Below are 14376 nucleotides of genomic sequence, written 5' to 3'. Positions count from 1 at the left end.
CTTGAAATAGCAAGATTAGTGAGGCTGAAGAAAAGACAGCCAAAGAGAAATTAGTAAGAAAGGAAGTGAGCGTGAAAACAGGGGTGAAGGGAAATCTGGGGCCTCATAACCACTGTGAGCACTTTGAGTAAAATGGCAAGACATTACAGAGATTCGAGAACAATAATGTGATCGAGATTTACCCAGATCACTGAGCTAAAAAAAGGGGGCTTAAGGAAGCAAGAGAGAATGGTCAGGAGGTTACTGTAGCAACCAAAATGAGAGAGGATGTTGGCTTGAACCAGTGTGGTAGCAGTGGAGGAGACAAGAATTGGTCAAATTCTACAAATATTTTGAAGGTAGAGCCAACCACAGTCTGATGAACTGTGTATCATGCATGAAGAAAAGGAGTTGATAATGACTCTAACACCATCCATTGACTTGGCAAAGACTGAAAAGGCTAAGTTTTGAGGGAAGGAAAAAATCAACATTCCAGTTTGGACATGGAAAGGTGAAGATGTCTCTTAGACATCCAAGTAGAGATACAGAAAAGACCACTGATCATGTAAATTTAGAAGAAATGTCTGGGCTGGAGACACAAATTTGGAAGTCATGAACCTATAAATGGAATTTAACCTCCAGACTGAATAAAATACCAATAAGGGGAGTGTAAATAATTTTTTTTTTTTAAAGGATCAAATTTGAGCTTAGACAACTTAGAGGAGAAATAAGCAAAGGTAACTGAGAAAAAAAAATCAGTGAGGTGAGAAAGCAAGGTATTCTTCAAGCCAAGTGAAGAAAGATTATTAAAGAGACTGTCAAATGCTGATAAATAAGGTTAGGACTAAAAATTGACCATTTGATTAAATAACATAGAGTCACTGACAATCTTGACAAAGGCAGTTTCAGTGTAGTGGTTAGAGTGTAGGTCTGATAGGAGTGGGTTTAGGAAAGAATAAGAGGAAATAGGTGATGTCAAGTATAAAACGTAAGATTTTTGGTAAAGGAGAGCTAAGAAGTGGGATGGTAATTTTCAGGAGAAGTGGGATCAAGAGAGGACTTTACTATTTATTTTCACTTTTATGCTGATGGGAATCATCTGGGGGAGAATGAACAAAAGATGGTATAGTAGAGACAGGTGAGAATTGTTAGTGATTTTCTTGAGTAGATGAGAAAGAACAGGCCCTCACGCACAAGTGTAATTATTGGCTTTTATTCCTTAACAGCTTTAATAAGTATTACTCCGAATTGGATCTTTAAGTTTAAGTTCCTCATCAGATAACAAGAGTAAGACTTTAAAAATGTTGTACTAAAGACTACACGGTAACTAAAAGAGAAAGGCAACTTTTTTTTTTTTTTTTTTAAAGGCACAAACAGGGAGCAATTGTTAAGGAACATAAGCAAATACAACTGAGTGGCATAGTGACCATAAACATGAGGAACACAGAATTCAAGTTGGGTAAAAATTGTGATGGTGTCAAGATTGTCTGGGATGGTCTCTGTGTTACTCCCTGAAGGAAGGAAAGAGATAAGGCCAAACTGAAACAATGGGACTGCTGGATATTGGGCTGTAAGGCTGGGTTTGTTCATTTGACATTTTAAGTATCAGGAGAATAGTGTGTGATCTTTTAAGCAGGGGAGTGACCTGAAGAAAGCAGTGCATTAAGAAGATTAATCTGGTAGTGTTTAAAGAATTAATTGGCAGAGGAGAACAAGAGACGGATAGCTCTAGGGCTATTAAAACATCTTCCATGAAATTGATAGCATAGGGATTAGAGAGGTGGCAGTGGGAAGGAAGACAGCCAATCTGAAACCCCCTATTTAGAAGAAGACTTGTCAATGATTTTATGCTCTTGTTGTACCATGTACTTTTCTTTCATGGCCTTTAACATTTATCAATGATTAAAGACTTATCAATAATTTTATGCTCTTGTTGTACCATGTACTTTTCTTTCATAGCCTTTAACGCTCCTTAATAAATATTATTTCTGTTATTATTTGAATAATGTCCTCCCACTAGCATGTAAGTTCCAGATGTCAGGGGTCATGTGTGTGTTGCTCAATATTTTATTTTTATTCCTTAGCACATTGCCTTGCATATAGTAGACATTTTTTTTAAAGTTTTGAATAAGTGTATAATATATTAACGCATATCAAAGAAGCTTATGAGGAAGGAGAAGAAGGAAAAGAGAAGAAGGAAAAGAATAAAAAATGAAGAAGACAGGAAGAGGAGAAGGGAGGAACAAGAAAGGGAAGCGTGACAGATGACATAGCGGAGGAAGGAGAGGAAAAGAGATTGTACTGAAGTTAAAAGCCTGAAAAACAGCAGAGTAACTATGTTGCTTTTGGGAACTGGGGAGCTGGTTCTGGACAACAGTTTAAAGGGAGAAATATCAAGAGTCCAACTCCATCATTTGCTCTCTATATTAGTTACCCCCTCTGTCTCAGCTTCCTCGTAAGTAGGACAATTATAACAACCTCAAAAGGTGACTGAGAGGATTAAGCGAGTTAACTCAGAACAGCTCATGGTACATGTGAGTACTGAACAGACCTTAGTCACATTCATGTTCATCATCATCATCGTCACCATCATCATCATCATCATCACCATCACCATCATCATCATCATGACCATCACTGTATTTCTTCTATAACTTGTGCCACACCACAAAGCAGTGACACCATTCAAACCTCCCCTATCTCTACAGAAATGGAAGAGGCAGGAGAAGCATAAGACAGTTCGATAGATGAGATGAAGAGGACTTCTTTCCAGTAAAGATTGCCACTGACCTCACTCAGGAACTAATGGTGGCAAGAAGACAAGCAGCTCAGCCTCAGCCCATCGTCCCTTCTGAGTTTCCCTTTTTTTCCCCAAATCTTAAAATACACACATGTATACAATTTCCTTGAAATTTTTCAATTTAATCTTCATTTGATTGTGAAAAATAGAAAATGAGATCAGGGAAGTGGTGAGTGAAAGTGAGAAGATATATTTTAAAAGTAGGTTCAGTGAAGGGAAAAAGAAAAGAATCAGGTAAATGTAAGAAAAGGCACAAATAATGGTCTTTTTAAACAAAAGAAAAGAATACAAGATATGAAAGGAACATAAAGCCCCGGTGCTTGACGGATAAATACCAAATAAAAGTTTAAATAAATAAAAAGGTGGGTAAAGAAAGCAATATTAAGAAATATGTAAGTGACATGGAATAAGAGGGCAAAGCTAGAGCAGTCATTCTCAACTAGGGTGATTCCCCTCACACCCCCAGGGCACATTTGGCAATGTCTAGAAACATTCTTAGTTGTCACACTGACATTTTTAGTTGCTGTTGACATCTAGTTAGTACATGCCAGGGATGCTCTAAATATCCTACAATGTATAGGACAGCCCTCAACAACAAATAATTATCTGCCCAAAATGTCAATAGAGCCATTTTTGAGAAACCCTGAACTAGACAGAAATTAAAGGTAAAGAGGAAGCAATGGAAGTAGTTCAGATCTGGTCACTCTTACAGCTCAAAATTGCAAAGTCCTCATTTTACTCTGAGTAAGAGTTAAAATTGTTAGACATGTCTCCTTACACATTTCACATCGCCTTAGAGTTACTTCTTGCACTCTACTAGAGGTGAAGTTCATCCTACTACAGGTGACTTTCTTCAAGGGCAGGTCCTTAAGCTTATTCATGTTGGCATCCTTTATGTTCTTTTGCACAGTATCTGACACATATCAAGAATTCAATAAATCTTTCATCATTCATGAACTAGTGTCACACAAAAAAATAATAAAATAAAGAAAAATGCTGTTCTGGGACCAGTTTTAATAAGAGAACATGCTTAATTTACAATAAGCTCTGAAAACAAACATTCTATCCTTCCATGTGGTGACGTTCTCTAGCACATATCATAAAAAAAAAAAAAAAAGTGAGAGTTAACCTTCAGACACAAGAGCATTCTACAGTTTCAGATTAGTGAAATGTGTGTGTGTGTATGTATATCTATACATACACACACACACACACACACACACACACACACACATATATATATATATTTATATATACTCCTACCCCACTTTGAGATAGATTACATCTACCAGAGTCCCTCTAAGAGAAGTAAATTGCTGATAAACTGCCCATTTGCTCCTGGAATAAAAACCATCAATTTATAGCCATCAGTATTTCTCTTTTCCTTTTTTGTAGGGTCAGGACTTACGATCTTGAAAATTATGGAGATGAGTCTCAAACAACTAGATGAAATTTTTTTTTAAATCAATCACTTGTTTTGTCTCTTCACCTGAATTATTCTCACCCACTCAAGCTTCCCTAAACATCTGCAAAAACTTATGTCTTCATGAGCTTTTGCTCCATAGGAAATACCCACAATTCTGTCATTCTTTCAAAGTGCTCTGTGACATGGGGGAAAAAATTAAGAACTACTGCCTATAGAAGACAGCTAATTTGACCGATACATATTTTTTAACCTGGCATTTTTTTGTCACATGAACATAGTTCAAAATCTTAGGATAAGATATGATATTATGAAAGAGGACAACAAACAACAATAAATCTGTTAGCTTTTGGACAGTACTACAAAAGAGAACCTGTTAGAAATTGTCAAATTTGCTTTCTCCAGACAAGTATGGTACATGCTATCTGTAGCTGAAAGTCTATTTATAATGGGTCAAACAACATAATAACTGACTCATTGGGCATAGGTATATAATTTGGCTGACTTCAATTATTGTACAAGTAAACACATATCTCAAACATCAACCCGAAGTAACATTTGCAAAGCAGAAGGAGGAAAAACAATGATCATAAATATAAGTTCTGTCCTAACAATGTTAATGTTTCTTACCTAAAGTGAGGCTTGAAATTCAATTCCTTTGGAATCCTCACATCCGTCCATTCTCAAAAATACAAATAGCTTGTGCCACATAAGGCAACATCTGTACCGAGTTGACAGGCCACCTTGTGAGCCTACTTTGATGTGGACATTACCTAGACATGCCTATTTTCTCGTTTCAGTTGATGTTATTTTCTGGCTCTTATTTAGAGCTGAAGTAGAACTGACTTTGGTTTCCCAGGTCTAAGAAATCTTAATTCTGAGCAGTTCTTCCTAATGAACTAACTTTTGATATAATAAAAACACTTCTATTCATATTATACTATAAAAAAAATAGGATTTTAGAATAAGGTCATTTCTTTTTTCCCTTATATGTGAGGGGAAGAGGGGGTGGCTTAAAATTGGTAGCACTAAAATTAACATGCAAAATCTAACCATAAAGGTACATTTGGCATTGCTAGCCAGCTCAATAATTTGGGGCCTGGTAAATATTCAACAAGCTTCTCTATTCACCTGTCACAGCAGAAAGCCAAACAACTGTCAAACCCCAAACATATCAGAAAACTTAGGGACAGTACCTCCCTTCTAAGGCAATTTGATAACAAAAGAGAATAAAAGTTTCCCAAATTCTTTTAAATGCATTTGAAACTGCTATATACAATGCTAGACATCAGCAAGCACCCATATTAGTTGTTCCTTTATTGTCTAAGTCATAATATAAAAAAGAAATGTCATATTTTTCTTAAAGTTTTTGTTGAAGAGTAAATAGGTCAAAAGTAATTCACTGCAGTACCTATTTAATCGGAAGATGAAAACTGAAATGTCTAGTTAACTCAGTATTAATTTTGCCTCAATACTGGTGCCCAAAACTGAGTACAACCCACAAAAACAATGACTGTTACCACAAAGAAATAATATACTCACAATAAGACTTAAAAGTTTTATTAGCTTCACTAGAAATTTAAGAAGATGCGTCCACACATATACAGACTCTGGGAGTAAAAAACTTGTGAAAAACTCCCTGGAAGACAGTTTGGCAAGTTGGATTGAAAACTTTAAAACTTTCACACCCTTGATTTCTAAGCAATTGGGGGGAAAAATAGGAAGATCCATAGAACTATAGCACTAAAATGCCTAGCACTGAAGCCTCACTCACAAGTAAGGGACCTTGGCAAGTGACTTTACATCTCTGGCCTCTGTTTTCTTTTTTTTTTTTTTTTTTTTTTTTTTTTTAATTTTTTTATAGCTACTTTATTTATTTATTTATTTATTTTTGGCTGTGTTGGGTCTTCGGTTCGTGCGAGGGCTTTCTCTGGTTACGGCAAGTGGGGGCCACTCTTCATCGCGGTGCGGGGACCGCTCTTCATCGCGGTGCGCGGGCCTTTCACTATCGCGGCCTCTCCCGTTGCGGGGCACAGGCTCCAGACGCGCAGGCTCAGCAGTTGTGGCTCACGGGCCCAGCTGCTCCGTGGCATGTGGGATCTTCCCAGACCAGGGCTCGAACCCGTGTCCCCTGCATTAGCAGGCAGATTCTCAACCACTGCGCCACCAGGGAAGCCTGGCCTCTGTTTTCTTATCTCTAAAATAGACTAACAATAGTACCGTCCTCATATGTCTGTTTTCAGAATTAGAAGCCCTAATATTAAGAAATATACTTAGAATAGTATGAGGCAGGTAGTAAAATCTATCTATCTTAGCTATTTGTATTGTCAAAGCTGTTCTTTTAATGTTACTTAACAACCACAAAAATCTGTTAATAAATAGAATGTCGAACATTAGGGGCATGATAAAGTAACTTATAACAGATCTATATAATGGTTATGATCTAAAAGTATTCCAGAAAGCAGAAAACATCATTGTATATAACTTCATAATTTTACATGACTTTGTCTGTTAAAAACATGCATACAAAGAGATGGAAAGAAAATATAGCAACATTCTCAATATATCTATTTACGTGTGGCATTAAAGATAATTTTTATTTTCTCCTTTCTAATTTTTAGATTTTTCCAAACTTTGTATATTATTCATATACTGTATTCCTTATGAAATATCTTCTTTAACAAACTAGTATCCTTAGGATTTGAAGGAAGGATGAATAGTGGAGCACAGAGGAATTTTAGGGCATGAAAATACTCTGTAGGACACCATAATGATAGATATATATCATTACATATTTGTCCAAAGTCACAAAATGTCCAACATCAAGCGTAAACCCTAACAGAAACTATGGGCATTGGATGATAATGATGTGTCAGTGTAGATTCATCAGTTGTACCAAATGTATCAATCTGGTGGGGGATGTTGATAATGGGGGATGCTACACATGCATGGGGGCAGGGCGTATAAGGGAATCTCTGTACCTCTCCCTCGATTTTGCTGTGAACCTAAAACTTCCCCCCAAAATAAAATCTTAATAAAATACACAAATAAATTTAAATTTTAAAGGAAAAAAAAGTACCCTTCATTGTTTACCAATCTTTTATTTTCAACTTAATGTCAGTTATGCACATTTTAATCAGAAATGGGTTAGCATATTATTGGAATTTTTCCCCTCTTTCAAAAATTGTCCATGAAATTTTTCATGAACTAGTTCTACAGAAGCTCTGTAGTTTAATTTGTGTGGGAAAATATGTTTTACTCAAACTTACATTTCTATCTCTTTTCCTACATTTTGATTTAATTACCTGAGATCCTCAGAGCAGTAAGGGTGGAAAAAACATAATCCAAGTAACAATGAAACTATTACATTGGTTTTATTATCTATTACTTCACTATTGCCTGAAGCACACTGTCTATTTATTACTTTAAGTCTGCTTGAATTTCCTATCAGCTAATTCTCTGAGTCTTGAATGGTTTAATGCATTGGAAATAGAGAAACAGTAAAAGATGGTTATTGGTTATTTTTATTTTCTCAGAACCATGCTGCTCTTTTAGTAACATGCTAAGCCATCAGGCTTAAGAAAAGAAAAACTAAAGAGCATTTTAGCATTTGGTAATATACTTCAGTTTGAGAGGGTAGACTGTTGTATAGAGTACTAAAAATACAGCTATTGCTACAAATTAATCATCTGTGAAATCTCACTCATTCATGACTTTAGAAAATACTCCAGACATTATTCTCTGTAATTTGTTCAAGTAATGAATTTTATATGCATGGATTCATTAACCAAAAAATATTTGGTAGGATTTCCTAGATCAATAAACTAAAGCACTTCAAGTGGCTAAGCCGTTAAAAAAGAGAAAAAACATTTAAAAACAAAAATATTTTGCAGATAATTGTTAATTCTATTAATTCTGTTTTCATCAGCCCCCAAATGGATCATTTCCTATGGGTTTTCAAACTTTTCAAAATTAAACTTAATTTTAATTTATTTCTATTTATGACATTATAAGAGAAACAATGAGTGCTTTCCAATCCATAGTCACAAAGCTGACAAAACCTTCCCACTCATGGAGTCCAATCAGTCAGTGATTCCAGAGCAGACAGAACAACTTATCTTTACTGGTTTCTCCATAATGGTCACGTCTATTCCCAGGGCTTAGCAATATATATATACACACACACACACACACACACACACATATAGTTAACTCATATAATAGTCTTGTTACTTAAAATCGTAAAATGAAACAGTATGAAGAATGCTCAAGGTTATAATCAGTCTAAACTAAACAAGAATCCAGCTAAAGCAGCAATGAATTTTGTTTCCAAGTAGAAGGCTATTTATCATATATTCCAATCCCTCCCGAAGCAACAAGATCTACAATCCTATATTAACACCAACATTTGATGCACAACAAGTTTACCAGTGAGATCTCCACAAAAGAACAGGCAAATTGATACCAAGAGAGGCCAGCTTATTTGAGAACTCTCTTTAAAAAGCAATAGCTCTTTTTTTCTGCATTACTTTATAGAAAAAGGATTGCCCCAGAAATGGCTAATTTTATCCCTAAAACTCTAGAGTTGCACCACTATTTTTTTTCTTTTCTTTCAACGTGTAGATAAAAGCAACATGGATTAATCTTGTACTCCAATGCTATTTCCTCTTAATTGCTTCTCCTTTCTACCTTTTCAAATCTTATCCGCATCTCAAAGACCCCAAATTTTCCTTTTTGGCTCTTCATCCCCCCTAAGGACTTGGCCTTCATGAAAATCTCCACTGTTTAATTGTAACACTTGGATACGTGATCTCCTGTATATGGCACTGACCCATTTGTGTTAATCATGACAATCTGAATAAATCATAAGTTTCTTAAAATTCATATCTTACCATCTTTTTTAAGCTTCTACTATCCTTTTCACCAAAGGCTTACTACTAAGTACATACCAAGTATCAGTTTATAAATCTACATATACTCATTCTTATTCTCAATTCTGTTTTCTTGGATCACAGTGAGAGTGGTGGTCACTAAAAGCAGTAATGCCTTTTTACACTACTGATGTTCAAAGACAGGATAAATATATCCCAACCTATTTTTTGAGTTCACTGAGACCAGAAACTCCAAATTATTCATCTTGGTAGCAATAAAAAGATAATATAGTATTTGGCACACAGTAGATGCTGAATAAATATGTTGAATTATACTTAAGGCTTTTCCATTATAGTATAGAAGACCCAGAAACCCATATTATTTCTGAAAAGTCAAGTTATTTGAGGTTTTACTAAATTCTGAGGGCAGAATAAATCTGCCCCTAGACTTTCTAGAAATCCCATTCCTCTTCTTCTAATGTACAATCTAATTATAATTAAGCAATAATAACTAGTCATGAAAGATACCAATAATAATAGAATTTTGTTACTCATTGTTTTTTTTTTAATTTTTTTGTTCATCATTAATTAATTTATTTATTTACTTATTTATTTTTGTCTGCGTTGGGTCTTCATTGCTGTGCACGGGCTTTCTCTAGTTGCGGCGAGTGGGGGCTACTCTTTGTTGTGGTGCGTGGGCTTCTCATTGCGGTGGCTTCTCTTGTTGCAGAGCATGGGCTCTAGGCGCACAGGCTTCAGTAGTTGTGGCACGTGGGCTCAGTAGTTGTGGCTCACAAGCTCTAGAGAGCAGGCTCAGTAGTTGCGGCACACCGGCTTAATTACTCTGCGGCATGTGGGATCTTCCTGGACCAGGGCTCGAACCCATGTCTCCTGCATTGGAGGTGGATTCTTAACCACTGTGCCATCAGGGAAGTCCCTGTTACTAATTGTGAAAGAGTTCCAAGCGGCTACTATTATGTTGGAATCTATCCCACTACCTGAATTTTCAGATGACTGAAGTCCAGAAAACTTCTAAAGAGAAAATAAATTTCAGAATAACCTCAAACAAAAGTCCAATATTGTTGGTGCAGAGTTTATGCAAAAATAAAGGACAAAATATTCAGAATAGCACATTTTAGTTAGAAGGAAAAAGGCAGATATGGGGACATATGTATATGTATAACTGATTCACTTTGTTATAAAGCAGAAACTAACATACCATTGTAAAGCAATTTTACTCCAATAAAGATGTTTAAAAAAAAAAAAAGAAAAAAAAAAGAAAAAGGCAGGGAAAAAACAAATACCATATGGTGAATGATATAGTGATGCAGTCATAATCACTTTCTTATTTCTAATTTCTGTTCCAAATATATTATGGCCTAAACGCATACCATTGCCAATAAAGGAATTAGAATTCAAAATATAACCGTTTATATTTAGTATATACCAATGATAAGCTGCCAGAATAGTGAATGTAACAATTAATGAATAGTGACATTTATATTTACAAGTCATAGGTGTAGACACCAACAGGTTTGTGATTTACAAAGTTTTCAGTTACTCCTCCATTCAAAATTACATCAAAAACAGGTTCAGTCATGTGTGCAATATTATCTTAAAAAGATAAATGCTGGACAACTGCAAGATGTCATAGGTTAAACATGCCCTATAAATATTTTGTTCTTGAAATAACTCTCTCTCCTACTACATAAATGGCCAGTGTTTTGACATTCAGACATAGTATCCACAACTCCATGTGCAAACCTAGGATGATGATATCCTCACAAAAGTAATTAATAATCACATCAAATCATTTATCATTCATAAATTCCACTCTCAAGGGTGAAATTTTTAGCCAGACAGGCCCTGGCAACCAATCAAAGCTTACAAAGCATCAAGATAAAATTTTATCTCTAGATCTGTCTAGAAGACAGATCTTTTCATTTACTTGGTTTTACATTACCTATGCTTTTCTATTCCTTTTATAAACTGTTTGTTTGTTTTCTCCCTAATAAAAATCCTCAAGCAAATGAAAACAGAAAGAGTGAAAGGGAGAGAGATCCGCAGACTCCCTGAAACACTTCTTTGTGATTCTATCCAAGAGCTACAGTGAGGTTAAAAGTTTCACTATAGCTCTACCTGGTCTCCAAACATCTACAGAATAATGATGCAAAGCAGAACTGGGACCATGTGCAGTTTCTTGTCATTTACTCTGTCTAAAATAAGGAGTGGAGTGACACATCGTAACATAAGAAGTATGGGCCCATAGATGCGGAGTTTTGATTGACTACATTTCTCTTAATCTCAGCCTCCTCGCTGAAGCAGTAAATACGTTTCTGCGCTGATGTAGGTTTCCCACATCCCCCATCTTAGAAACCTCAAAACCGTAAAGCACAATTCTGCCAAAAGGAACTTGCCTAAATTTGTTCGTTTTTTAAAACGCCATCATGTTTCGGATGAAAATACAGCCTGCCAAAGATGTCAAATAAAAGGATAACAAAGAAACAAACAGCATCTTTAGACTTGAATTTCTATGCATAACCTCGCCATCTGTCAACCAGTTGTGAAACAATGATCCTAGAGAAGCCCTGAAACACGAACAAGTTTCCTCCTCGCATCTATCATCTGTATCAATCTCCGCTCTCAGGACCTCAGTAGTAATTATGTTCTGCCAGTGGAGCAACCTACAAGAATGGCATTTGCCATTGGCAAACCAAACCCTGCCGATGAATGGGCCATTTTAACAGACTTGTACTTGGTAACAAACGCGGAGTTCAGTTCACAGAGGTAACGGGGAGAGGGGGAGAAAAAAGGAGGGCTCTATCCTCGCATTGGGATTGGAAATTGGACAGAGGAGGTCAGTCTCTAGAGGCCAGCCATCCAAAAGACCCTCAATCTCCTCCCTCTTGGCCTTTGAAACAGGATTATAATTTTGGATCTAGACTACGCCCCACCCCTTCCCTTCCCACTGCGGCCACCACCTTCGAAGTTACAGTGTCAGCTCTCCTGCAACTGGGGGTGCGGACTCCCTGACGGAGAACAGCACCAGGCACCCAGTCAGGAGCGGAACACTGGGCTGGGACTCTGCCACCAGCTCCGAGATGCCACCCGCGGGCTCGCGGGAGACCCCACCCCTCCCAACCCTGCCCTCGCCCCCGCCTGGAGCTGCAGCCTGAGTTACGCATCCTCAGCCTTGACACTGCCTCCGCTTCTTTCTATCCGCATCAACGCTGGTGGGGGTGGGAGGGCAGAAGTAGAATGGGGGTTGGGGGGAGCGACAAAGAAACACAACAGTCCTGGTTCCCAAGAGCCGGGATTCAAGTGGCAAGACGCTGGTGCACGCACACCAAACACACACACACGCACACACACTCACGCACGCACTCACCGACGCGCCCTGCGCCCCAGGTTCTATGCCAACCCGCGACAAGATAGGAGGAAGAAAGGAGGTGGGGTGGCGAGAAGGCCCGGAGTTACTGGGAGGGACATTCCGAGGAGAGCAGGGGATGCCTCAGGAACTGCGAAAGTGAGAAAGTCCCAGACCCCCTTTACATCCCCAAGTCTGGGCTCTCCTGCCAGCAGCCCCGGGTCGCCTTCCTTCCAGCTGGGCTCGGGCAGCGGGGAGGGGGGCCGGAGCCGAGCTTCTCCCAGGCTGCCCTCTCGGGCCTGGCCCAGGGCCCGGAACCCGGCCCCCTTTCAGCCCCGGCCTGAGGAGGCTGCCAGGCAAGGAGAGACTTGCCAGCGGACTCTGGGGGAGCAAGAGGGCAGGAGAGAAGCATCTTGCACTCTCCGGCCGGTTGCTGGTTTCTTCCTCTGTCGACACACCCCCAGTGAATCCCCTTCCCCAGCACACACACACACACACAGACACGCGTGTTCACCCCTCTCACCATCCCAGGTCCATCGATTAAAACACTAGTTGATTTCTTCCTGATTAAAAAAAAAAAAGAAAGTGCAACAACTCTTCTCAGGAGTCGCCGGAGGAAAGAAAGTCCGTCTGCAGGCGTCTTTCTATAGTTTCCTTTGAGTTAAAATATCTGGCGGTCCCCAGTGAAAACGGGACCGGGAACCCCAGCGGGTGAAAGGCGACGAACTCCTTCCCCACACCCCGCACCTCTCACCTCCTTAAGTTCCTTGGCCACGTCCTTCAGGTCGCCCAGGACTAATTCCAGATCCTCCACGATGATCTTGATCTGTTCCTTCACCTTGGTTTTGGAGGCTGCCGGCGGTCCCTCGGCTGGAGAGGACGAGGAGGGGGTCCCCTTGGACTTGGCTGACATTCTTTGGGGGCAAGCGAGGCAGGTCAGCACAGGCGGGCGAGCGGAGGCTGCTGCGCGCCCCGGTCCCTGGCGCCGCGGCGGCCGCTGCCGCCCCAGTCCCCCCACATCTTGGACGCTCCCCGGGCAGCGGCGGGAGGCTGCGCTCGGCGCTCGGCCGGGTGGCCGCACTGTGGTGCTGCCATCAACTCTCCGAGACGCGGCGCTCGGCGCGGGGCTGCAGACGGGCGAACAGCGCGCCTGCGCCTCCTCCCGCCGCCGCCCGCCGCTCGCGCGCACACAGGCGCTCGCTCCACGCCCGCGGAGAGGGGCGCCTGGCCGCCGGCCCCGGGCTGTCAGCTGCAGTCCCCGTGGCACGTGCCTCCGGGATCTCTCCCAGAACACCTGGGCGTCAGGGAGCCGGGAGATAAGTTCGTGTCCTGCCCACCCTCTCGTCTTGACACTGAAATGCCCCCATCATCATATCCTGCTGGATGTCTTGTCACATCCAGCTTGGATTCCTTCTGTTTCACCCACCAGCAGAGACCCGGATCCCCACCACACTTTCTGATCGATTGATTAAGAACCACAGGAGGGTCAGAGTTTAATTTAGGGCTAGTAGAGCGACCCTAAATGTTCATCCAGGGCCCGAAGGCCTCCAATCACTCTCCTACTCACCCAAGAGTTAAACAGAGGTGTTCTTACTTGTGCAGAAATAAAAAGAGGTGTGGATAAAATCGGCCCCTCACCCCCTGTAATCATGATATTTAACCAGTGTTCTTGAAAGAGGTAGCTTAATCCTGCTGATTCCACAGAGCTAATAGAGGATTTATTAATTGGAAGTCTTCACATCAAAAATCCCCTGGGAGACTGTCTGAGTCATCTTGGCTGTACTTATCTGGGACAGCTCCCGTTTTCTGTTTTTTGGGTTTTTTTGTTTTTAACTGTCCTTCCTCTTTTCATGGCCTATGATGATGTATGTTTCGGGTACAGGGGAAATACACTGGATCTCCTCTTGTGAGAGCTGAATAAGAAGAGTTTGCCACC

At 39.9% G+C, this 14376-nt stretch overlaps 1 protein-coding gene across 6 annotated transcripts in view; it reads right to left on the bottom strand.

The window, feature by feature from the left end:
• The window catches only part of PRR16 (proline rich 16), a 170550-nt gene extending 156970 nt beyond the window's left edge, over positions 1-13580 (bottom strand). For 2 of the 6 annotated variants that reach the window (XM_028168104.2, XM_057540961.1), the window contains exon 1: positions 13195-13302. Coding sequence is in view for 1 of the 6 variants with exons in the window: in XM_007188469.2 (XP_007188531.2) it covers positions 13195-13353 (159 nt within the window). In the remaining 5 variants the exon portion in view is untranslated. Of the gene's footprint in view, positions 1-13194 lie in introns of all 6 variants that reach the window. The other 4 variants (XM_057540960.1, XM_007188470.2, XM_007188469.2 and 1 more) reach the window with 3 other exon arrangements.
• Positions 13581-14376: the final 796 nt, after the last annotated feature.

Source organism: Balaenoptera acutorostrata, chromosome 2, assembly GCF_949987535.1.
Source record: "Balaenoptera acutorostrata chromosome 2, mBalAcu1.1, whole genome shotgun sequence".
Classification (NCBI taxonomy): domain Eukaryota; kingdom Metazoa; phylum Chordata; class Mammalia; order Artiodactyla; family Balaenopteridae; genus Balaenoptera; species Balaenoptera acutorostrata.
Note: the sequence above shows the minus strand (reverse complement) of the source record. Positions and strands in the feature narration are given on the sequence as shown.